The sequence below is a fragment of the Mobula hypostoma genome, chromosome 2 (genome assembly GCF_963921235.1).
Source record: "Mobula hypostoma chromosome 2, sMobHyp1.1, whole genome shotgun sequence".
Taxonomy (NCBI): Eukaryota; Metazoa; Chordata; class Chondrichthyes; order Myliobatiformes; family Myliobatidae; genus Mobula; species Mobula hypostoma.
Window position 1 is genome coordinate 119,932,086 of NC_086098.1, and position 27,147 is coordinate 119,959,232.

At 41.5% G+C, this 27,147-nt stretch overlaps 1 protein-coding gene across 1 annotated transcript in view; it reads left to right on the forward strand.

The window, feature by feature from the left end:
* Positions 1–27,147, forward strand: part of LOC134357440 (dynein axonemal heavy chain 8-like) — a 1,088,497-nt gene that overhangs the window by 546,268 nt on the left and 515,082 nt on the right. The window contains exon 40 of the mRNA XM_063069028.1: positions 26,474–26,578. Within this exon, the coding sequence (XP_062925098.1) occupies positions 26,474–26,578 (105 nt within the window). The remainder of the gene's footprint in view (positions 1–26,473; positions 26,579–27,147) is intronic.

Below are 27,147 nucleotides of genomic sequence, written 5' to 3' on the forward strand. Positions count from 1 at the left end.
ATGATGGTGCTGAGGGATGTACTATATGGTAATATGTATTCACAAAGCCAGACGTGTGGCATTCAAAAGTCAGTTTCAAGCATTATGTGCCTACTATAAATGCCTCTGTTGATTCACAAGCAACAGCAGTTGATAGATCTAATACAGAAGTGAACTGGGACAGTGTCAACAGCATCGGAGATAACCTGGGCTACACAGAGCATAAACAAACAAACCAACAGAGCATCTGACCCACAGCGCACAACATAAATCACACACCAACCCCGCAATCAGCGTCAAATGCGTGCTTTTCAACTGAAAAACACAGCACTAACCCACAATGTCCACTGCTATTCGCATTACATAGACAGACAATGCCAAAAGATACACCATTATTAAAGTCAAATAAGGCAAACAACAGATGCAAGGCTTTATCAGGAGTTGGACAAATCGTACTCTGACCATGCAATATCTCAATTAATTTGGCTACTGAATTTAAAACAAAAATCAACAGAATCACCGCTTGGAAGTCGAAGCAAAACCAGTAGGCTTAATAGCAGTAAATGTAATATTTTAGGATTTGCAGAAAACGTAAGGACTATGGGGTATTTGCCACAAAATAATAATTATAATTAGCATTAGTCTAGGCCCAAATTAAAAAAAAATCAACTGCACTCACCATTAATGTTTCCAGAGAAGCACAATCCATCAGTAATTTTCTGGATGTCAAGTGCCTTAGTCCTCCGGCTGTTTATGGCCAACAGGGCCAAGTTGCTGTTCCAAGCATCGCCGCTGCTATTCCTTAGGTAGTTTTTGAGGCGTCTGAGACAAGAGAAACTCTGTTCGCATGAGGTAGATATCACAGGCAGAGTCAGTGATATGCAGATTAGTTCGTATAAATTTATAAATGCATCGCGGTGGGGTCTCATTAGAGCTAGAAATTCCACTGTGTCATTCACTGTTTGTCCTTGGTTTTGTTTTGTTTCCAGCAGATGCAGAACCTGATGTAGCTCTGCCGTCAGGTTCACTTCAGTCACTCCATAGCATTGGGCCATTGGCGAAAGACAATTCTTGTCTCGTAAGAACTTGTGTTTGGCACTCAATGCTGAGACTCTAGTCAGAACACCCCAATCTCAAAGAAGAACTGTTTTTTTCATTTCAGTCAGAAGTCTGTCTATAACTGGATAGAAACAGCGCTTGCGACGGTCATCAGAGGATGTGACAGGTGTGCGTTCGGTTTGGGCCTCAACAACAAAATCATGTAGGCGGCAGGGTAGCTGGGCCTGTCTCCTTTCATGTGGTCTGCTCTGTATAGCGGCATTGACGCACAGGTCCCTAGCTCTTGCCTGAATTTCACTCCATGATTCCTCTCCCCGTTTTGCTGAGAGTGCATCGATAACAGACTGAGCCAAGTCCACAGCGGATGAAAGCTCCAAACTGGGAGGTTGTAGCTGGTCTGACATGAACTTGTGACTCGGAATAAATCCTCAAACAGAGTGAGAAGTAAAGCAAACTGCTCATCAATCAGTCCATTTACAGCTCTGGCCTCTGTTTTCCTCCATGCATTTAGTTGACCCATAATATCCTGTAGTGTAGCTAGAATGGCAGGGAGTGATTTCCTTATAGCCCACAAAGCTGTATACTGCCATGCCCAGCGTGTAACTGACAATTTCTTCAACTAACAGAAAGATAAAAGGCATGGGATCCAGGGAAGTTTGGCCAGGTGGATTCAGAATTGGCTTGCCTGCAGAAAGCAGAGGGTGGTGGTGGAGGGAGTACATTCAGACTGGAGGATTGTGACTAGTGGTGTCCCACAAGGATCTGTTCTGGGACCTCTACTTTTTGTGATTTTTATTAACGACCTGGATGTGGGGGTAGAAGGGTGGGTTGGCAAGTTTGCAGACGACACAAAGGTTGGTGGTGTTGTAGATAGTGTAGAGGATTGTCAAAGATTGCAGAGAGATATTGATAGGATGCAGAAGTGGGCTGAGAAGTGGCAGATGGAGTTCAACCCAGAGAAATGTGAGGTGGTACACTTTGGAAGGACAAACTCCAAGGCAGAGTACAAAGTAAATGGCAGGATACTTGGTAGTGTGGAGGAGCAGAGGGATCTCGGGGTACATGTCCACAGATCCCTGAAAGTTGCCTCACAGGTGGATAAGGTATTTAAGAAAGCTTATGGGGTGTTAGCTTTCATAAGTCGAGGGATAGAGTTTAAGAGTCACGATGTAATGATGCAGCTCTATAAAACTCTGGTTAGGCCACTCTTGGAGTACTGTGTCCAGTTCTGGTCACCTCACTATAGGAAGGATGTGGAAGCATTGGAAAGGGAACAGAGGAGATTTACCAGGATACTGCCTGGTTTAGAGAGTATGCATTATGATCAGAGATTAAGGGAGCTAGGGCTTTACTCTTTGGAGAAAAGGAGGATGAGAGGAGACATGATAGAGGTGTACAAGATAATAAGAGGAATAGATAGAGTGGATAGCCAGCGCCTCTTTCCCAGGGCACCACTGCTCAATACAAGAGGACATGGCTTTAAGGTAAGGGCTGGGAAGTTCAAGGGGGATATTAGAGGAAGGTTTTTTACTCAGAGAGTGGTTGGTGCGTGGAATGCACTGCCTGAGTCAGTGGTGGAGGCAGATACACTAGTGAAGTTTAAGAGACTACTAGACAGGTATATGGAGGAATCTAAGGTGGGTACTTATATGGGAGGCAGGGTTTGAGGGTCGGCACAACATTGTGGGCCGAAGGGCCTGTACTGTGCTGTACTATTCTATGTTCTATGTTCTGTGCAGTTGGGCTGTGCAGTTGATTCCAGTTCTCTCTGTTTCTTCATGAAAAGATCGTTTGAAAAGAAGTTGTAAAGCAGCTGCACAGTTTCAAAAAACTCACCCACTTGTTGTACCTTGCTCACAACATCCACTAAAACAAGGTTCAGTCTGTGAGCATGGCAATGTATATATAATGCCTGCAGGACCTCTTTCCTGAACCTCTCTTGTACCCCGTTATTGCACCCAGACATCACTGCCGCCCCGTCATAACACTGACCTATACACCTGTTCTTATCAATGACACACTGGGCGAGTGTCTGTTCAATGCCTTTAAAAAGCGACTCTGTGTCCAACCCTTCCGCTGGAGTGAAGTGCAAGAATTCTTCAAGCACTGTTTGTTATTCAAATACTGCACCAGCACTGATATTTGCTCCTTTTTACTCAAGTCTTTACTTTCATCCACCATGATGGCAAAATATCCAGCCTCCTTGATTTCTGCACTTACTTGATGTCTGACCTCATCTGCATAATACCCATAATTTCATTTTGGATATCGTGTTGGATGTTTTTTTGCATTTCCAGGATTGTCCTTTTTTTTTTAGCTACAGTCTTATCAAACTGCCCAATTACACTGAGCAACTCAATGAAGTTTCCCCTATTGCCAGATCCATCATCCTGCTGGTGTCCTTGCTGGGCAATGCCTTGGCACACAGTATAGCGTAGTAGAGACTCAACCACTGCTCTCATATATTCTCAATTTTCTTGGACAATCTTTGCATGTCCTTTATCAAGCATATTTCCCAATCTTGAACCATCTTGTTTTCTCAATCTGAATTCGGCCCATGCCTCCATAGCAAACTTATGAGTTGCACTTACATGGTGGGTTGTTGTAGCTTTCCGCCAGTTACGGTAACCGGTGACAGTGAAGGTAGACTCAGAATGGAACCCATGTCGTCCACACAGGAAATGCCTGCATGTGAAGCAGAAAGTAGTACCTTGCGTGATCAAATATTCCAGCCAGGAGTACAGGTCAAATCAGCCACGAATAAAACTCCTTTGCTGATTGCCAAACTGTTGCGAAGGGTATTCTTTCAATGCTGGCTGACAGGGTCCTTCCTCAGGCTGATGGCTAACATCACTAACAGTATTCCCACTAGCACTAAGAGCAGCTTCATTCACGTTCTCTTCTGAATCTCGCTCCATTTCTTGTTCCTTGACTTTGCCCTCACACTCCTTCGACGAACTGCTGTCATCCTCATCCCTACTTACTTCTTTCTGCATGTCACTTTCAATTAAGACAGGCTCAGGCTGAGACACCACTGATTCTTCTGGGTGAGGTCGTTTTCTCACTAAAAATCGATCCATTTTTCACGCCAGCCAAAATAATGCACGTGCCAGGCCCACGCTAGCTTGTAAAAGCACAATGTGTGTGTGTGTGTGTGTGTGGCATCCGTTAGTCTCACGAGACCATAGATCTGCGCCTGGATCCTGCACAATGTATGTATACTATCAATCTCCCGCGTGAGTGAGAATGAGTGACATCACCACCTTAAGTGATCTTAGATCAGCTTAACTGATCTGAGGACAGCATCGGCAAGACGTTGACAACGAAGTTCACAAATGAATAAGCAGAAGTGTAGAGTGGATCCGACCTTAGACCAGCACAGATAACTTTATTGCTGCGTGGGTGCTATGGTAATTGAGGGCGCTGTTTCGCTAGATCAACTGGAGAAACAAGCTGTATTCAAAACTATACAGAGAAAGCCATGCAGCTGCAATTTATATGTCAAACTTCAGTTAATTTCTTGGTGGTGCTATTGTAATTTCTGATGGGCTATAGCACCAGCTAGCATCACCTTAGCGCTGCCCCTGCTTAGAATTTAGATTTAAAAGAGGAAAATGATATTAATATTAGTAATCAGTAAAGAGTAAATATGCAGCTTGCTCCACTGCCATCTTGCCAATCCACTCTCTGCTAAACTTCTTTCAGCTCTTTGCTCAGTATCCAATGCTCTAGAGAAAACAACCCAGGTTTGTCTAACATCTGTTTATAGCTCATACCCTTTTATCTAGGGAGCATCCTAGTGAACCTCTGCTGCACCCTCTCCAAAGCCACCATATTCTTCTTGTAGAAACATAGAAACATAGAAAACATACACCACAATACAGGCCCTTCGGCCCACAAAGCTATGCTGAACATGTCCCTACCTTAGAACTACCTGGGCTTTACCCATAGCCCTCTAGTTTTCTGAGCTCCATGTACTCATTCAGGAGTCTCTTAAAAAACCCTAATTGTTTCCGCCGCCACCAGCAGCCCACTCCATGCACTCACCACTCTCTGCGTAAAAAAACTTACCCCTGACATCTCCTCTATACCTACTTCCAAGCACCTTAAAACTATGCCCTCTCGTGCGAGCCATTTCAGCCCGGGGGAGAAACCTCTGACTATCCACACGATCAATGCCTCTCATTATCTTGTACACCTCTGTCAGGTCACCTCTCATCCTCTGTCGCTCCAAGGATAAAAGGCCGAGTTCACTCAACCTATTATAAGGCATGCTCCCCAATCCAGGCAACATCCTTATAAATCTCCTCTGCATCCTTTCTATCGTTTCCACGTCCTTCCCATAGTAAGGTGACCAGAATTGAGCACAATACTCCAATTGGGGTCTGACCAGGATCCTATATAGTTGCAACATTACCTCTTGGCTCTTAAACTCAATCCCACGATTGATGAAGGCCAATGCACCGTATGCCTTCTTAACCACAGAGTCAACCTGCGTAGCAGCTTTGAGTGTCCTATGGACACGGACCCCAACATCCCTCTGATCCTTCACACTGCCAAGAGTCTAACCATTAATGCTATATCCTGCCATCATATTTGACCTACCAAAATGAACCACCTCACACTTATCTGGATTGAACTCCATCTGCCACTTCTCAGCCGAATTTTGCATCTATCAATGTTCCATTGTAACCTCTGACAGCCCTCCATACTATCCACACACCCCCAACCTTTGTGTCATCAGCGAATTTACTGACCCATCCCCCCACTTCCTCATCCAGGTCACTTATAAAAATCACAAAGAGAAGGGGTTCCAGAACAGACCCCTGAGGCACAGCACTGGTCACCCACCTCCATGCAGAATATAATCCGTCTACAACCACTTTTTGCCTTCTGTGGGCATCCAGTTCTGGATCCACAAAGGAATGTCCCCTTGGATCTCATGCCTCCTTACTTTCTCAATAAGCCTTGTATGGGGTACCTTATCAAATGCCTTCCTTAAATCCACATACACTACATCTACGGCTCTACCTTCATCAATGTGCTTAGTCACATCCTCAAAAAATTCAATCAGGCTCATAAGGCACGACCTGCCTTTGACAAAGCCATGCTAACTATTCCTAATCATATTTTGCCTCTCCAAATGTTCATAAATTCTGCCTCTCAGGATCTTCTCCATCAACTTACCAACCACTGTAGTAAGACTCACTGGCCTATAATTTCCTGGGCTATCCCTACTCCCTTTCTTGAATTATGGAACAACATCCGCAATCCTCCAATCATCCGGAACCTCTCCCACCCTCATTAATGATGCAAAGATCATTGCCAGAGGCTCAGCAATCTCCTTCCTCATTTCCCACAGTAGCCTGGGGTACATCCCGTCCGGTCTCAGTGACTTATCCAATATGATGCTTTCCAAAAGCTCCAGTACATCCTCTTTCTTAATATCTACATTCTTAATCTTTTCAGTCCACTGCAAGTCATCCCTACAATCGCCGAGATCCTTTTCCATAGTGAATACTGAAGCAAAGTATTCATTAAGTACCTCTGCTATTTCCTCCGGTTCCATACACACTTTTCCATTGTCACACTTGATTGGTCCTATTCTCTCACGTCTTATCCTCTTGCTCTTCACATAGTTGTAGAATGCCCTGGGGTTTTCCTTAATCCGGTCTGCCAAGGCCTTCTCATGACCCCTTCTGTCTCTCCTAATTTCATTCTTCAGCTCCTTCCTGCTAGCCTTATAATCTTCTAGATTCATACCATTACCTAGTTTTTTGAACCTTTCGTAAGCTCTTCTTTTCTTCTTGACTAGATTTACAACAGCCTTTGTGCACCATGGATCTTGTACCCTACCATCCTTTCCATGTCTCGTTGGAACGTACCTGCTCAGAACCCCACGGAAATATCCCCAGAACATTTGCCACATTTCTTCAGTACATTTCCCTGAGAACATCTGTTTCCAATTTATGCTCCCAAGTTCCTGCCTGATAGCCTCATAGTTCCCCTTACTCCAATTAAATGTTTCCCTAACTGTCTGTTCCTATTCCTCTCCAATGCTATGGTAAAGGAGATAGAATTGTGATCACTATCTCAAAAATAGTCTCCTACTGGGAGACCTGACACCTGACCAGTTTCATTTCCCAATACCAGATCAAGTACAGCCACTCCTTTCATAGGTTTATCTAAATATTGTGTTAAGAAACCTTCCTGAACACACCTAACAAACTCCACCCCATCTAAACCCCTCACTGTAGGGAGATGCCAATCAATATTTGGGAAACTAAAATCTCCCACCACAACAACCCTGTCATTATTACTCCTTTCCAGAATCTGTCTCCCTATTTGTTCCTCAATGTTCCTGTTACTATTGAGTGGTCTATAAAAAACACCCACTAGAGTCATTGACCCCTTCCTATTCCTAACTTCCACCCTCAGAGACTCTGTAAACAACCCCTCCGTGGCTTCCTCCTTTTCTGCAGCCGTGACACTATTTCTGATCAACAGTGCCACGCCCCTACCTCTTTTGCCTCCCTTCCTATCCTTTCTGAAACATCTAAGGCCTGGCACTTGAAGTAGCTATTCCTGCCCCTGCACCATCCAAGTCTCTGTAATGGCCACAACATCATAGCTCCAAGTGCTGATCCACGCTCTAAGCTCATACGCTTTATTCATGATACTCCTCGCATTAAAATAGACACATCTCAAACCATCGAACTGAGCACGTCCCTTCTCTATCACCTGCCTATCCTCCCTTTTGCACTGTCTCCAAACTTTCTCTATTTGTGAGCCAACCTCCCTTTTCCTCTGTCACTTCAGTTCTGTTCCCATCCTCCAGCAATTCTAGTTTAAACTCTCCCCAATAGCCTTAGCAAACCTTCCCGCCAGGATATTGGTCCCCCTCGGATTCAAGTGCAACCCGTCCCTTTTGTACAGGTCACACCTGCCCCAGAAGAGGTCCCAATGATCCAGAAATCTGAATCCCTGCCCCCTGCTCCAATCCCTCAGCCACGCATTTATCCTCCACCTCATTCTATTCCTATACTCACTGTCACGTGGCACAGGCAGTAATCCCGAGATTACTACCTTTGAGGTCATGCTTCTCAACTTCTTTCCTAACTCTCTGTAGTCTTTTTTCAGGACCTCCTCCCATTTCCTATCTATGTCGTTGGTACCAATATGTATCATGACCTCTGGCTGCTCTCTTTCCCACTTCAAGATATCGTGGACGCGATCAGAAACATCCCGGACTCTGGCACCTGGGAGGCAAACTACCATCCACGTTTCTTTCCTGCGTCCACAGAATCACCTATCTGACCCCCTAACTATAGAGTCCCCTATTACTGCTGCCATCCTTTTCCTTTCCCTACCTTTCTGAACCACAGGACTAGACTCTGTGCCTTTTAGTTGCTGTCTAACCAAAGTTTTATTCAGCCACAATGACTTTCGGACTTTTATACTCTATTCCTTAATCGACGAAGGCAGACGTTCCATACACCTTCTTTAGCATCCTTTTTACTTGCGTGGGTTCTTTTAGGTTGTTGTGGACTTGGACCGCAGGAGCTCTCTATATATCAATGCTGATAAGGGTCCTGCTATTGATAGCATACTTTGTCCTTACATTGGGCTTCCTAAAGTGCTTCGATTAAACACCATCTGCCTAACCATATCGGTAACTGATATATATTCTGCTGTATCTTTTAACCGCCCACAGCACTGTCCACAACTCTACTAATGTTTGTATTCTCTGCAAACTTACAAACCCACCTACTGCATTTTCAGTCGAGTGATTTATATATATCTGATGAGCACCTTTATACTACGTCTTATAACAAACAGCAATTAACTCAGAGTGGATCAATCATAAGCACATATATTTTACTTGCAGCAAGGGGAGACTATCACCGTGCAGGTGCCAGTGATAACCAAAAAAAAGATTAGTCATTCCTTTATCCACAAGTGCATCTATCCACACCTCAGTTCAAGGATAGGGTGCATTCTGTTCATCAATTTAAACAATATACTTGGCATTTTTCCAGTAACTACATCCACTTGTCTTTCTGCAGTTTGTTGTATACCCAGGGTCCATCAGCATAATGTTGCATAAACACTGGTAGCAAAGAGTGTTCCATTCGGACAAAAATTCCATTTTGTTACTACAAGTACATTTCCACATTCCCTCCTTTTTGTCTTTTCATGACCATACTATGTTTCACCAAATACAGTAATTAAAATATGCATATATAGGAATATAAAAGCTCAAACCAAAATTCCCTTTGCATCCATCTACTTCAATGAGCACCCATTCCTTTTCTTAATCTCCTCTCCTTCATCCTGATATTTCACATAAAAATTATAAAATAGTAACAGCCATTATTATAATAACAATAGTTATGCCATGATGCAGAATGGTTGCCCACCATCCTCTCAGATCCCTGACTGGCCACCATCCACCTTCAGAGTGTAATAGTTAGATTAGATTAGATTATGAGGACACTCAGTCTTCGTTTATTGTCATTTAGAAATGCATGCATTAAAAAATTATACAATGTTCCTCCAGAATGATATCACAAGAAAACACAAGACAAACCAAGACTAAAACTGACAAAACCACATAATTATAACATATAGTTACAACAGTGCAAAGCAATACCATAATTTGATAAAGAGCAGACCATGGCACAGTAAAAAAAAAGTTGTGCTACTGATCCCCTATGGGATATGGAAGGACTTCCCTTGTCACATTGTTACCATTTTGTAATCTCTCTTCCTCACCCTACTTACCGTATTTTCTCTTTCTTTTGTTCACTACAACATCCTGTAGGGTTTCAATTTATGAGTTCAGTTTCCACAAATTCCACCTTTACTTACTCTTTACTAGTGCATCCCTGACGCCAGATTTTCGGTGTCCCTGATGCACTTACATATATGTTTCTGGTTGTCATGCTGAAAGCATCAGAAACACAGAGAAAGAAATTGATCCATGCAATAGACAGTAGCACAGATTGCAGTGTATAGAACAGGAGCGGGGTAGAACCCAGTATTTGCTACTCACCTGGAAAAGCTACATAGAGCAAAAAAGCAAACTTACTTCTTGGTGATCACTCCACCGGAGTTCCCCATGGGAGGGAGGGGCAGATGGTCCCTAGAATTCTCCTTCTTTCTGTTCTTACACCTAAATGTGCAATCTCTGTAGGACTACCAAGTTTTATCAAGCACCTTTTTGCTACATCTTATAACAAATAACAATTTACTCAGTGTAGATCAATCGTAAGTGCTTTTATTTTACTTACAGTAAGGGGAGACTACCACCGCACAAGTACCATAGAATCCTCCAAAAAGAGATAGTTTAGTCACTTCTTTATGCACAAGTGCAGCTAACTGTGCCTCAGTCTGCTTAATTAGTGTACTTGGCATTCTTCTAGTAACCAAATGCGCTTGTCTCTCTGCAGTTTTTGATATGCTCAGGGTCCATCAGTATAATGTTGCATGAACATTAGTAGCAAAGCACTCTGGTACAATACAGGTTGCATTTTGTTATAGACAAAAATGCCATTTTGTTACAGGTAAAGTCCATTTCAACACTTCCCAAACAACAAAGGCCTCTGCATTGATGCCCCTAACATGTATGTGGAGATTCAATAAATAATTTACTTGCAGCATCACAGGCACAAAGCATCTTATAAGCAACATTCACAAGAAAAATATAAATCAAATATAAATTATATGAGAAGAAACACAGGCACAGGCATAGACAAGCGACAGAAATGCAGCAAGCTGTAGAAACTAACTAAAGATAAAAACTGTTAAAAATAGAATTAGTAGTTAGTATCTCTACCCTATTTACTGGAAATCCTTAGAGTGAAACCCCTGGAAGAGAGACGATATCAATAAAAGATTTATTGAAGCTGCGGCTATAACGAGCACCAGCTATAGCGAGACGATATCGCCAGAGAGTGGTCTCCAGCATCTCTACCATGTAACCGGGAATTAGTTCTGTTAAATCATACCAAGGGATTTGGTCAGTTTTTTTTTGTATAAGTTTTGTGAATGGACTTTCACACCATTTGACCCACCATTTCATCCAAGAAACAAGATGTTGAGCCACCCAAGATTGAAGAACCAGTGCGGGAATAAAATGTTTCAAGATGTTGAGGATTTAATATAGTTGGATGTATAAGTTTATTTCTTGTTTGAAGGATTTGAATTTGATTTTCCGGAAGAACTGATTATTTTTGCAAAGACTTTGATAAGTTACTGAATGAGATTTACTTTGTTTAAAATTTGTCATGTTGGAGAATTTGTTATGAATGAAGTTAAACTGTATATTAGACAACCCCAATAGGCGGACCGCGAGAACCAAATGTCTGGACCGCGCCGATCCATTGGCACTTATGTAAACGCACCTGTCATAACATGTAAATAAAGCGCGCGCTGCTCTAATTTATTTTAACCTCATCCCACACCGTACATTTGACCTACACCCCCATAGAGCGCACAATGCCGGGTTGATTAAAACGTGTGCAATTGATATGGTTGGCAAAGTTTTAAGTCATGACGAGAAAATCAAGAAAACGGTGGTGGAGCTATTAAAGACAGTGCCATTGTTGGCTAATGCGGCAACAAGAAATGTAGAAGTTTTAGCGGAGGACTGTTTTTCCAATCTACTCACCGATTTGGAGAAAGCTGAAGCCATATCACTAGCCATAGACTCGTCCTGTGACCGAACCGATATCGAAGAGCTACCTGTGTTCGCAAGATTTTTTGACAGGAAGACCTTTCGGGAAGAGCTATTTTGTTTGCTTCCTCTGCCTGGGCGCACAACTGGGGAAGTAATTTTTAACGAATTGACACAGTTCTTTGAGAAGAATGGCTTGGATGTGAGCAAAATTGTGTCCGTTGTCACCGATGAGGCTCCGTCGCTGGTGGGACAACACAAGGGCTTGGTAAGCAGGTTTGCCGCTGTTAACCCAGCACTCTTGGCATTTCATTGCATTATTCTCAAATCAGTGCTGTGCGCTGAACTGTGTGGGGAAATGAAACAGGCGATGGATACTGTGACGAGACTGGTAAATTTCGTTCGTGAGAGTTCTAGTCTGCAACATTGCCTTTTCACAGCATTGCTGGAGGAAATGTCAGCGGAACACAAAGATCTTTTGCTGCATAATGATGTTCGCTGGCTGAGTAAAGGCCATGTGTTGGAGAGGGTGTGCGACCTGCGCGATGAGCTTGTGTCATTTTTATCCAGCCTGCAGAACTAAAAAGCCCAAGGATTTAGGAGGTTTTTAAGTGACAACAAGGTGATGGCACGTGTTCTTTTTTTGTGTGACATCATGTCTCATCTAAATCAACTTAATCTGTAATTACAAGGCAACAACCACACTGTTGCGGACTTTGTATGAGGCGATTGAAGTTTTCCGGTCAAAGCTGAACCTTTTGGAGGGAGAGATTCACGGGAGAAAGTTGCACTTTCCACGTCTGCGGGAGCATTGTGAGAAGAACGAAATGCGGGAGGATCCAGTGATGAAGGATTTCGTGACGAGCCTGGCAGAAAACTTAAGGAAACGATTTGAAAGCTCCCCTAAACTCTCAGGTGACATCCTCCTCTTCCTGAGACAGCCGTTCTCCATTTCAGCTGACGGCCAGTGGACTGCAGAGGCCAAAAGGCTGGTGCCTTCCATGGAAGAAGTAACTTAAGATGGAGGCCTTGGAAATGGGAACATCTGATTTGCTCAAAGCACAACACAAGGACGTTGGGGTGAGTGACTTTTGGATCAACGTGGTTCCTCAAGCTCAATTCAAGAACAGGAGAGCTATTGCAATGCTCCTACTCACACTGTTCCCCTCCACGTACATATGTGAGTCATCGTTTTCTTCAATGAACTCTATCAAGAACCAGGACAGAAACAGACTCTCCAATGCACATCTTGGCCAGTGCCTCAGGATTGCCACAACAGAATACAGGCCCGACATCAGACGAATTGCCTCATCCTGTCGCTGTCACTTCTCTCACTGATTGGTGAGTGAATCAATTTATTTTTGTCCATTTGTCAATCTTATTGTGGTATAATAATATTACAACAACAATAATACTAATAATTTCATTTATAACTACACTTCATACTTCAAATGCTACATAGCTTAATTAAAAAGAACAAATAGATTAAATGAGAGAACAGTGAAAAAGGCAGTACTACTAAAATCTTTGTGTGGAAGAGAAGGGGTGAAGACTACCATGTTTACTGTGTGTGTGTGTGTGTGTGTGTGTATGTGTGTATGTATTTCAAATCCCAGATGAGCTCTCAATGTGACAGCTGACAGTTGTGATAGCTAGAGTCATAATTAAATGGTTGGTTTTGGACATTTTGTTTCAAGAGTACATTTTTTTTCTTGTGCGACCCACAACACAGGCTTTGAGAATCCCAGGCCTAAATTATTACTAACTACTACTGTTACTACTACTACTAATAATAATAATAATAATAAAGGTAATAGTAGCAACAACAACATCTGCCTATAAAACAACTTACTGGTGCAATGAAAAAAAAAACCCTGGACGTTTTGGCCCTTGGCTTGGCATGCTTGACATAATTTGGCCCTTGTGGAAGACTAATTGGGGAACCCTGCTGTGTGTGTGTGTGTATGTATATATATATAATTTTGGGGGGCGGGGTGTTGAATTTGAATTTGTAGACATACTGACCTGAAACAAAACTGAAGTTAACCATAACACTGAAGAATAGGAATTCAATTAGTTTTATAACTAACTAGGGATAAATAAAAAGCAAATGTTAGTCTGTAAACCTTTAAACAGGGATTAACACTAGATCTAATTAGTTAGAGAAATTGGAGTGATAAAGGTTATTCTAATGAATCTCCCTGATTCTAACTAAAAAGGAATTTGGTTTTCATTGAGATCTGAGATTTGGAACCTAAACCATCTCTTTCCAATACCTAGAGCTTCTGATGACCTAATGTAGTACCATGTAATTCGATTTTTTCATAAAGATGCGGTGACCAGTCACAAAAGGTAAGACAAACACTACACAGGTGTTACATAAAACTTGGCAAGCCAGCCAGGAAACAGTTTATTAGATAAACACGAACACACTGATTAGTATACAAAACACTAAAAGAATCTTATTGTTCAATCTCACTTTTGTTCAATTAAAACCTACAGTGAAAGAAAATGGATGTCATAGAAGAAAAGGGTGTCAAAATCCCAAGTGCTGTTGTGATCAGTGGCATAACAGGAACAGAAAAAGATGAGGAAATACCAGACATTCTGAAAGGATATGGTTCAGACTTCCCAGACTTATTCCTCTAACTCACCCCAGTGCAGAGTTTCTCAAGTCCCTCATAGTAGAGTACAACTTTGGCTCTCCAGTGCAAGATCTCCAGCCCTTGCTGCCATACACTCAACAGGCAAGCTGTGACCAAAAGGTTTCCTACCATGTAGTTGCCTTAGTCAGTCCTTACACTCAGAAAGTTGGAAAAGACACCACTCTAGCTTACCTTAGTGAGTTGAAAACCTTAGCAAGGCGCAGTGAGAAAGATTATGATAAAATCATGAGAGAGATGTTAACACAGATCAGAGAAACCCTTACTATAGAGAGTAGGGAAACAGTCACTGTTGAAACTGCTGAAGATGTACATAACAAGACCAAAACTCCTCACTTCGGAGCTGATGTCTCTAATACTAACCTGCCAGAAACAGCTTCAGCTGCTATGCGGAATAACTCAGTCCCTGTAATACAAACTAATGAAGTTGCAATGAATCCATCCCTCTATCCCAGTGATGTTTAACCCTCCAGATATTCAAAGAGTTGTAATTTAGCACACCATGCTCAGTAATGACTTGATGGCTCTTGGCAATCCAGGAGGCTCCGAACATTTTAGGTAGAACCCCTCGTCCACATAATGAGGTGGATTATGAGACTTAGCATGCTAGTGTTGAACTGTTCTTGCAAGACCCAATTGTGTCTGATCTTCATATAACACAGAAAATATGTGAAAGTATTCTTCCACCAGCTTCTGACATCATCAAGTTAATAAACCCTCGAACTTTACAGGCTGCTTACATACAACTCCTACATTCTGCTTTTGCCACTATAGAAGACGGTGATGAATTATTTGCCAAATTCATGAACATGGTACTGAACATGGGTGAAAAACCATCTGCTTACCTACAGCAGTTACAGGTAGCATTGACTCTGATTGTAAAGCAAGGCGGATTTTCCGAAACTGAAGCTAGCAAGCATCTGTTAAAGCAGTTTTGTAGGGGATGTTAGGACCGCTCCCCGATCTCAGAGCTGCAGCTGGAATAGAAAAAAACAAAAACCACCATCGTTTACTGAACTATTGACATTTCTATGCACTAAAGAAAACAAGCATCCTTCCAGATGAAACAGCACTTAGGAACAGTGAAACAAGCGTACATTATAGTATCAGACTGCAGGTTCCTGTAAAGAAGATGATGTAGCACAGCTAACTTCTGTTACTTCTCAACTAACTAAACAAATCATTGAGCTTCAAAGTCAGTTAGCTACTTTACAAACTACAAAACTGCAAAAGGTAAAAGTGTGCTCCAAGACAGTAAGCCACTAAAAGGAAAGGCTGGCACAAAAGATGAACAAGCCACTGACGAACAGCCAAGTGTCAAACTAAAACCTTGGTACTATTTTAAATGTGGTGAAGATGGGCACATAGCCATTTCTTGCTGCTATAAATCCAATCTGCATTAGTAGCAGAAAAGAAGACAGTTTGAAAAGAGATGGAGTGAGTGGGAGCCAGGTTATGGTACTCCTAAGCTTCATTTAAAATAGAATTGGTTCCTGTTGTGGGACAAACAGAGATTGATTTTGGCAAAGCACGTCCCAAAAGTTTCAAGATCTTGTTTGGTGAAATAAGGTCCAGAAGGCAGACTGTTAACCTACGTAAGGGATTAGCTGGCACAACGTGCACTGATCAAATAAGTCTAGCCAGTAGAAAATGCAAATGTTTATTAGATACAGGATCTCAGGTAACGACCATCTCTAAATCCTACTATGATGACAACTTGTCAGACCTACCAGTTCATTCTCTCACTAACTTGTTGGAAGTTGAGGGTGCTAACAGACAAGCTGTCCCATACGTGGGATAGAACATAGAACAAAGAATAGTACAGCACAGTACAGGCCCTTCAGCCCACAATGTTGTGCTGACCCTTAAACCCTGCCTCCCATACAACCCCCAACCTTAAATTCCTCCATATACCTGTCTACTAGAATGTAGAAGTCAATGCTACATTCCCAAAAGATTTTACAGGATTAAATGTGGAAGTGCCCACCCTGGAATTGATTGTTCCAGATGTCTCTTTATATTCACAGCTGTAGTGTTAGTTGGCATGAATACCCCTGATGAGCTGTACAAAGACTACTCCAAACTGCAAAGTATACAGAAATTCTCTCCCAAGTTTGGCTACAAGCAAGTCCTGGAAGTTTTACATTTGCAACAAAGATAGCCTACAGAGGGAAATGTTGGGTTGGTGAGAATACCTGGCAAGGACCCTAGAAAAATTCCAGCTGGGCAGTCTCCAGTCTTGTGTGGATCAGTCACAGTCAGAAGGCTGCATCCTGACAAATTGGCTATCATGGACCATCAATCTTCTCCCTTGCCTGGAGGACTCATAGTAAACACTTGCCTGGTTACTTTGGAAAACAAGCCACATTGTCACTTATCTGTAGTGATTTCCAATATAACAGCACTTGATGTCATGATTCCTCCCAGGTGTGTTATAGAACATAGAACATAGAAATCTACAGCACATTAAAGGCCCTTCAGCCCACAATGTTGTGCCAACCATGTAACCTACTCTAGAAACTGCCTAAAATTTCCCTACCGCATAGCCGTCTATTTTTCTAAGCTCCATGTACCTGTCTAAGAGTCTCTTAAAAGACCCTATTGTATCCACCTCCACCACCTTCACCAGCAGTGCATTCCGTGCACCCACCACTGTGCGAAAAATTTAACTCTGACATCCCCCCTGTACCTACTTCCAAGCACCTTAAAACTATGCCCCCTTGTGTTAGCCATTTCAGCTCTGGGTAAAAGCCTCTGGCTACCCACACGATCAATGACTCTCATCATCTTATACACCTCTAGCAGGTCACCTCTCATCCTCTGTTGCTCCAAGGAGAAAAGGCCAAGTTTACTCAACCTATTCCCATAAGGCATGCTCTCCAATCTGGGTAACATTCTTGTAAATCTCCTCTGCACTCTCTCTATACTATCAACATCCTTCCTGTAGTGAGATGACCAGAAATGAACACAGTACTCTAAGTGGGATCTAACTGAGGTCTTATATGAGGAGCGATTGATAAGTTTGTGGCCTAAGGTAGAAGGAGTCAATTTTAAAAACCTAGCACATTTGTTTTTCAACATAGTCCCCTCCTGCATTTACACACTTAGTCCAGTGGTCGTGGAGCATACGGATCTTGGACCTCATCTCCCTCTACCTTAGGCCACAAACTTATCAATCACCCATGCTGTGGACCACTTTCTGGAGGTCCAAGACGCCGATTTCTACAAAGAAGGGGTCCGTCTGCTCCATAACCGCTGGACTAAGTGTGTAAACGTAGGAGGGGACTATGTTGAAAAATAAATGTGCTAGGTTTTCTAAAATTGACTGCTTTTACCTTAGGCCACAAACTTATCAATCACTCCTCGTATTGCTTTAACATTACTTCACGGCTCTTGAACTCAAGCCCACAGTTGATGAAGACCATCACACCATACGCCTTCTTAATAACACTGTCAGCCTGCATAGCAGCTTTGAGAAGATCTTGCTGATCCTCCACACTGCCAAGAGTCTTACCATTAGTATTATATTCTGTCTTCAAATTTTACCTACCGAAATGAACCACTTCACATTTATCTGGGTTGAACTCTATCTGCCACTGAACTAAATTCAGTACAAGCTATACTTCTGTAAGAACCACCAATTAAAACTTCTAGTGAGGCAGAATCTTCCTCAAGCATCAAGCCCAGAGTTTAACTTTGTTGATTTTTCTATCCCCGTAGAGTGGAAGAGAAGACTTAACCAGAAATTACGAGTTATCCCTGATGTTTTCTCCCATCACTCATATTTTGGATGTACCTACAAAGTAAAATATCAAATCAACTTTATTGATGAAACATCATTCAAACACCAACCTTAACCTACACCTAGAAGATAGAGAAGCTGTTTGGAAGCATCTCCAAGAACTGCTAAATACCGGAGGGATCAGAGAGTTTGAATCACTTTTTTCTTCTCCAATTGTGGTGAGAAAAAAGAATGGTGATGTCTGTTTGGGTATAGATTATCAGAAGTTAAACCAAAAGACAATTAAAGATGCCTGTGCACTCCCGAAGCTTGAAGACACTTTTATGGCTTTGACCGGTTCCAATTGGTTTTCAGTCCTTGACCTAAAGTCTGGTTATTGCCAGACTGCCTAACTGCCTAAAACCGCCTTTGTGTCCTCTTGGATTCTATGAATTCAATAGGATGCCACAAGGAATTACAAATGCACTAAGCACATTTCAGTGACTCATGGAGAAATGCATGGCTGATAGAAACCTGAGGGAAGTCCTTGACAACATCAGAGTGTTCACTAAAGACTTGGATGACCGTGAGGAAAGATTTATGAGAGTCCTAAATGGACTCAGAGAGTACGGTCTTAAGCTAACTCCAGTGAAGTGTGTTTTTGCACAAACTTCAGTCAAATATCTTGAAATATAGTGTCTCATCAAGGAATTCAAACTGACTCTGACAAGATAACCGTAGTCAAAACCTGGCCAATTCCCAGAGATCTGAAGGAATTAAAGTTCTTCCTTGCAGTTTGAAGTTTACTGGAAGTCATCTATTGAACATAGGTGATCCAGGTGAAGTTAATGTTGACATTGTGCAGCTGTATGTGAGAGTCCATAAGACCATTAGGAGCAGAATTAGGCCATTCAGCCCATTGAGTCTTCTCCACCATTCCATCATGGCTGATCCTGGATCCCACTCAACCCCATACCACCTGCCTTCTCGTCATATCCTTTGATGCCCGGCCCGATCAGGAAATGATTAACTTCGGCCTTAAATATACGCAAAGACGTGGCCTCCACTGCAGACTGTGGCAGAGCATTCCACAGACTCACAGAGTCGTCTTATCCAACAGACAGAACCAGCTGCAGATGTCATTATTGCATTTGTTGGATCTTTAATGATGCATTCAAGTGCTATACCTGACAGTTATGCTCAAGAAGATCAGTGTGAGAGATTACCAGTCATTTCTCATCTCACTGATGCTGAGATTATAGACTCCCGGTTAGCAGATCCTTGTATTATGGAAGTCATCAAGCATATGGAAACTGAAGAAAGACCATCCTTTTCAGTGAGAAACACAATCCCCAGACTACCCTACCTTCTCAGAGAATGGGATTTTCTGGAGCTAAAAGACAGAATTCTCTACAGGAAAAGATTAACTGGAGATAAAACAACATACCAGCTTGTTTTACCTGAAAAGTTTGAATCTGATACACTTAAGATCCTTCGCAAAGACTTTGGTCACATAGGTATTGATCATATCCTGGATTTAGTCAGAAGCTGATTCTATTGGCCCAAGATGGCTGCTGATGTAGAACACAAGATTAAAACATGGGGTCAATGAGTAAGAAGAAAGACCTTACCTTGTGAAAGCTGCTCCGTTAGTGAATATTGTGCCTACTCAACCCTTGCAGCTGGTCTGCATGGACTTTCTTACATTAGAACCTCATCAAAGTAACACAAAGGATGTGCTAGTAATAACTGATCATTTTACTAAATATGCATTGGCTATTCCTACACCTAACCAAAAAGCCTAGACAGTTGCGAAATACCTATGGGAGCATTTCAGCTCTCATTACAATTATCCTGAGGGCCTACATAATGCTAGAGGGCCTGAGTTTGAATCCTGCTTGATTAAAGAACTGTGTGAGATAGCTGGGATTCAAAAAGTCAGAACTACACCATATCATCCCAGAGGAAACCCTGTCAAGAGGTTTAACAGGACCCTTTTAAATATGCTGGGAACTCTGGAGGCGAAAAGTAAAAGTCACTGGTGAGAATTTATGAAACCCCTTGTCCATGATTATAATTGTACTAGGAATGAGACGACTGGCTTTAGTCCACTTGAATTGATGTTCAGATGACAACCCAGACCCCCAGTTGACTTAGCTTTCAGACTACCCTTGAAAGACAAACATGGTACATCACACTCTCAGTATGAACAAAATTTTAAATCTCATCTTGAGGAGAGTTTCAAGATAGCAACCAGGAACTCACGGAAAATGACAGATTGAAACGTGTCCAGATACAACAAAAATGTGACAGCTTCAGAGTTGAAAGAAGGAGATTGAGTGCTAGTAAGGAATATGTGCATACGTGAAAAAAAACTTGCTAAAAAAGGAGAAAAAATAGTCTGTGTAGTGGTGAGTCAGCAGATATAGCAGAGTTATTTTCGATGGTAGGGGAGTCTGAATATGGCAAGGTTATTTCCCATGGTAGGGGAGTCTAGAACCAGAGGGTGGACTTCAGGATTGAAGGACATCCATTTAGAACAGAGATACAGAGAACTTACTTTAGTCAGAGGGTGGTAAATCTGTGGAATTGTTGCCACCGGCGGCTGTGGAGGCCAAGTCATTGGGTGCATTTAAGGCAGAGATAGATAGGTTCTTGATTAGCCAGAGCATCAAAATGTAAGGGGAGAAGGCAGGGGAGTGGCATTGACTGGAAGAATTAGATCAGCCCGTGATTGAATGGCGGAGCAGACTCGATGGGCCTGGTTCTGTTCCTATATCTTATGATCTTATGGTGACCTGCCAGTCTACAAGGTAGGTCCTGAGAACCAGATGGGGCCCAAATAAACATTACATAAGGATCTATTGCTCCCTTGTGGATTTCTTCTTTCTGAAGATGATGTACAACATTCTCCAGTCCCTGTTCACAAGTACAGAACTCACAGGAATACTAAGAATGAACAGCCAGTTGAAGGGGAAGAAAATCCAATTGACTGAGGGGGATGAGGATGAAGTTTATTACCTCAGACCAAGACTTCATAGCTGAACCAACTAAGAGTCAAGAAACCCATGAACAGTTACGCAACAGAATTGTGAGCTCCAACCCAAGCCCAAATCAGCCACTTACAACCACTCTGGTTGCAGACCCAGAGCTGTAATCCCAGAGAAATGAAAGGTCCTTACCGGATGTAGAGGAATCCACTGTAGAAAGTAACTTACCTGTCAGTCCTGAAGAAAACCCCATGGAAGAAACAACAAATGATGAAATGCATAATCATGATGGAAAAGTTATGGAAGCTTCATTAATCCCAGATGAGTCCAAGATTAAACGAAAAACGGGACACATGATGAAGTTTTGACTAGAAAAGACACAACAAATGAGAGTTCTTGCAAAGAAGAGCCTAAACTCAGGAGGTCTTCGAGACACAGAGAAAAACCTAGAACTCTAACTTATCCTGAGCTAGGAAATCCTTTAGTGACAAGAGTTCAGTCCCTTTTCCAAGGTCTGAGTTCAGCTATTGTAGAGTGTCTTCCAGATTTCACATATGCTGAATACCCCAAATCCATTACAGTGCAACCTGTAGCTGGATGCAAAGGGACTTGCATAAATTCAAAGGGGAAGGATGTAACCCAGGTTAATTAAACCCAAAGATATAATGTTATAAAACTCCACCTGTGGAGGGATGAAAATGAAGTTTACCAAATTTTTTTTTTAAAAAGAGAACTTGAAAAAAATATCTATGCCAGCATGAGATGTGACTGAAACAGGAATGGTCAAGCAATAGAGAATTAGTAGTTAGTATCTCTACCCTACTTACTGGAAATCCTTCGGGTGAAAACCCTGGAGGAGAGACAATATCGAGAAATGATTTATTGAAACTATGGCTATAATGAGAACCAGCTATAGCGAGACGATATCGGCAGAGAGTAGTATCCAACCTGTCTACCATGTAACTGGGAATTAGTTCTACTAAATCATACCAAGGGATTTGGTCAGGTTTTTTTTTGTGTAAGTTTTGTGAATGGACTTTCCATGGATGTTCCACCATTTCATTCAACGAACCAAGAAACAAGATCGCGAGCAACCCAAGATTGAAGAAACAGCACGGGAACAAACTGTTTCACAACGTAGAGGATTTAATATGGTTGGATGTATATGGTTATTCCTCATTCAAAGGATTTGCGTTTGATTTTCTGGAAGTACTGATTAATTTTTCAAAGATTTTGATAAGTTACTGAATGAGATTTGCTTTGTTTAAGAATTGTGATGTTGGAGAATTTGTCATGAATGGAATTAAACTGTATATATATATATATATATATATATATATATATATATATATAATTTTGGGGAGGGGTGGTAGAATTTGAAATTGTAGACATCCTTACCTGAACTGAAACTGAAGTTAAACATAATACTTAACAATAGGAATTCAATTAGTTTTCTAACTAACTAGGGATGAATAAAAAGCAAATGTTAATCTGTAACAGGAGGAGAAGATGGCAGCGCGACGCAGCACGCGCGGCCTCTCCAGTGAATGATACCTGTTATCTGTCAAATAGGGGACTGTGCACAATCCTGATTTGATGGAGAAAGACGTGAGAGTACGAAGGAACATCTGGAGAAACTTCTGAAATGCCCGCTTCGCTGCTGCTGCTACTGTGTGGTAACCGGAATCTCTGGAGCAGAAGGCCCCGAATCCTTGGCTTTGCTTGTTTCGGCAGCCGGGACTAGGTCGAAGACGCTCGGCAGAGGATGGCGCTCGGGAGGCTGTATCGGAGCGGCTGGTCGGAGGCTCGAAGTTTTCGGATGGATGGACTCGGTGCTGGCTGTGGTCGGCTGCTTCCAAGGCATCGGCAGTTGTCGATGCCTTTGAGGTTTATGGCAGGGAGTTTCTCCCTTTTGCCGCCTGCTATCGGGGACTCGGGAGTCGATCGGGACTTGAGACTTTTTTTACCATGCCCATGGTCTGTTCTTTATCAAATTATGGTATTGTTTTGCACTGCTGTAACTATATGTTATAATTATGTGGTTCTGTCAATGTTGGTCTTCGGTTTGTCCTGTTTTTCTGTGATATCACTCCGGAGGAATATTGTATCATTTCTTAATGCATGTATGCATTTCTAAATGACAATAAAAGAGGACTGAGTGTTCTCATAATCTAAACCTTTAAATAGGGAATAACACTAGATCTAATTAGAGAAATTGGAGTAATAAAGGTTACTCTAATGAATCTCACTGATTCTAACTAAAACAGAATTTGGTTTCCATTGATATCTGAGATTTGGAGCCTAAACAGAGTGTTGGAATTTTGAATTGTTCTTACTCATGTAAATATTTTGTACATATTGCTATTTTATATAAACAAAACTTGCCTCTAGAAGTGTGTGTTTTCTATTCTCTACCTCCTTCCAATATCTAGAGCTTCTGATGGCCAACTAGCACCTAGTGTAGTGCTATGTAACTTGATTTTCTCAGAAAGAGTAAGGCAACCAGTCACATGAGATAAAACAAGCACTGCGCAGGTGTTACAGCACGCTTGACTCATAGCCCTCTAAACCTTTGTAATCCACATACTTATTTCAATGGCTTTTAAATGTTGCTCACGTGCCTATTTACCACTATTTCGGGCAGCCCAGTCGAATATGCATCACCCTTTGCTTGAAGAACTGTCCTTGGTGCACCTTTTAAATGTCCCATCTTTAATCTTAGACCTGTGCCTTCTTGTATTTAACACCCTTTACCTTAGAAAAAGACTGTACTTTCACTCTGTCCATGCCCTTCATATTGTATACCTCTATAAGGTCAACTTTAAATTTCTTTTGTATTCCAGGAAATAAAGTCTGAGTCTACTCAATATCTCCTTGTAACTCAGACCCCAAAATACAGCCAACATCGTAGCATATCTTTTTTTTTGCAGTCTTTCTAGTTTAATAGCATCTTTCCTATAATAGGGTGACCAAAATGGTACACAATACTCGATGTGTGACCAGTAGAATGGATTAAAAAGAGTGAGTTGCTCGAGAAAAACATAAGGAAATCTAAATGATTAACAACTCTCATTGAACAGCAATTAACGAATTCAAGTGCTCTAAAAATCTCAAACTCAACACTCACCAGTTCCCCACACAGGCCTGAAAATCTCATTACATCTCCACCCTATCTACTTGTAACACCACTTTCAACAAAGATTGCAATTTTACTCCTAGGGCCTCTGTCCCTCATGTCCGTGCTGGACATTAAGAACTTAAAGTACTGCAGGTCTACCCCATCAGCGAGTTGCTTATTGGCTGAGAAACTGAAGGAACAGGACTTGGTACTGATCATGCTGCTGCCTGAGTCAGAGAGGCGTCAGACGAATTAGTGCACAAAGGTGGTGTGCAGTCTGACAGCAAGTGATCATCTCATTCACTTTTCATGTGATCACAAGTTAATGCGAATGCTGTAAGTCCGATTCACTGATTGATTGGAGATGGCGGGAGAGTAGTGTGGCCTCAGTTGTAGCGAGGACTAGGCCTCAAGCCACAGTATTACCTGTTTACAGCAGACCAGGAAAGAGGCATTCGAGTCATCGTGCTCTACCAGAGGAGGTGTGGCATCGGAGCTGGAGCTGGTGCTGTATCCCAGTGATCACTTGGCAGAAGACATGCTATATTGCGTTCGACTGTACACTGCTGCAACATTCATGGACTCCGGGTCCTGTACTATATATTTTTGTGTATGATTGTATTTTATTGATATCATAAAAGTGCTTGAGATCTTATATGTGCTATATGTGTCTTGTGCTGGGTGCGATTGTTGGTGCTGTGTTTTGCACCTTGGCCCAGGGGTAATGCTGTTACATGTGGCTGTATTCATGGGTATTCATGTATGGTTGAATGACAATTAAACCTGAACTTGAACTCTATTCTGTAACACTCTCCAGGACCCCACCATTCACTGTTTAAGTCCTATCTTGATCTGATCTCTCAAAATGCAATACCTTACATTGAAGTAAGTTAAAAGCTGCTTCCCATTCCTCTGCCTACATACTTAGATCATCTAGATCCCCTGTAATTTTTCATAACCTTCTACACATTATCTACAACACCATCTATTTTAGTATCATCCTTTTTTAAAAATTTGATACTTATTTTTATCAGAAACTACTTTCATGACAGCTTTTACTATTAATTTAAATGTTTTGTCCCTTTAAAGAATTTAGTTGAAAGAATTTGTACTGCTGTGTCATATCTAGAATGTCTGTAAGCAAGTAAGTAAAATCTGGATGTTTCCATATTCTGCTTTGCAAGAATTTAGGAAATCAATTTGTACTTATAAAGCAAAGTGATCTGAAGATAATGGAGGTGCAAGATATTTATGTAACATCTCTTTGTGTATCAAATGACTTGAGATGACTGAAGGTTGGAGATATAAGGAATATCTGATCTGATGTTTGCCTAGAAGTGAACTTCATCAGCAATCTTAAGCAACCAAGTAGGGTTTTGTTTATCTTTTTAAATTATTGAGGAAAATGCTCTTAAGTTTGAATTTTATCAAGCTACAAAGCACCAAAAACATTCTTTAGCAAGCTCTGAAAAAGCACAAACCCATCTTGAAAATACTGCTATTCAACAGATGATGATGAAATGTCAGTTCTGAAAATTGGTATGGTAGGCTTTTCTGGAAATTGTTTGTCTTGGATCTGCACTCAAGGTTATAGCAAGTACACCTACATCCATCCAGATGATGCTAGATTTGTTAAAATTAATTAAAATTGTTTTGTTCTGTAACTCTGATGGGTCAATTTTAACTTAATACACATAGTCGATAAATGGGGATGTATTAAAAGTCAGATATTCCTCCTAATAAACGAACAAAGATTCAATAGATAAATGGCTTTGGCGAGAGACAATTATAAGAGTTATTTTATACTGAGCTAACTTGGAGCCCTCCTCAAAAAATTTTGATGTACTTAATAGCCTAAATTGTTAAGTTTTGTTAGCCAAAGAGCAGGGAAACAGGTCCTTCACCCACTGAGTCCACACTAACCACTGAGCATACCTTAACACTAATTCTACATTAATTCCATTTTATTTTTGTTGATTTTCCATTCACCTATACACTAGAGGAAATCTAAATGATTAGTCTATTAATCTGTGTGTCTTTACGCTGTGTGAGGAAACTGAAGCAGCTAGAGAAAGCTCATAAAGACAAGAAGAGGCTCCACTCTACCAGCTGTCCTACTATGCCCCCTTCTTGTACAGTGTACTTTGGCGACTGCTTTGAAAAAAACAGGTTCACAGTACATTTCTAAATAAGCCCAATACAGTTTATGTACTTGAACCTAATTCTGTTAAAAGACTTTAAAATATCTTATTTTTTTTTGTGCAGGCGCACTTAGCAGGAATATTTGATAATGTGAATAAAGTGGCTTTCCATCCAAAGGATTATGATTGTATTTTGGCTGTCATTTCCAGGGAGGAAGAACAAATTCGTGTAAGTATCTGTCAGAGTTCATTCAGATTTAAATTATTTTAAGTCCTTGATCCAAATAGTTTGAGGGATTTTTTTAAATTGTTCCCATTGAATATTGAGGTACCCAGCTCAATTGAAGCTAATTTAGCTATAGTTTATAATGTATTTCTACACTGCTCAGAGATTTAGATCTGCAATTTTCTGTCCACATTTTCATATGAAAGTAGCTTTAATATTATTAATGCATTAAATCCTCTAGCCATTTTTGAGTTCTACCATTTCTCACTAGTCACCACCCTCCCACCCTCTGCTAACTACAAGCATTTTTTTGTGCGGGAGTATACTGATTGATCAATGTGAAAATTATTTGACCAAGACGATCTATTAGTGGCAAACAGAATTCCCATTTCCATTAGTCATTGTTACTACAAGGATAACACTGATGTGTCTGTTTGGTATCATTCAAAGCTTAAAAATGAAAGATATAAGGTCACACACATCAAAGTTGCTGGTGAATGCAGCAGGCCAGGCAGCATCTCTAGGAAGAGGTACAGTTGACGTTTCAGGCCAAGACCCTTCATCAGGACTAA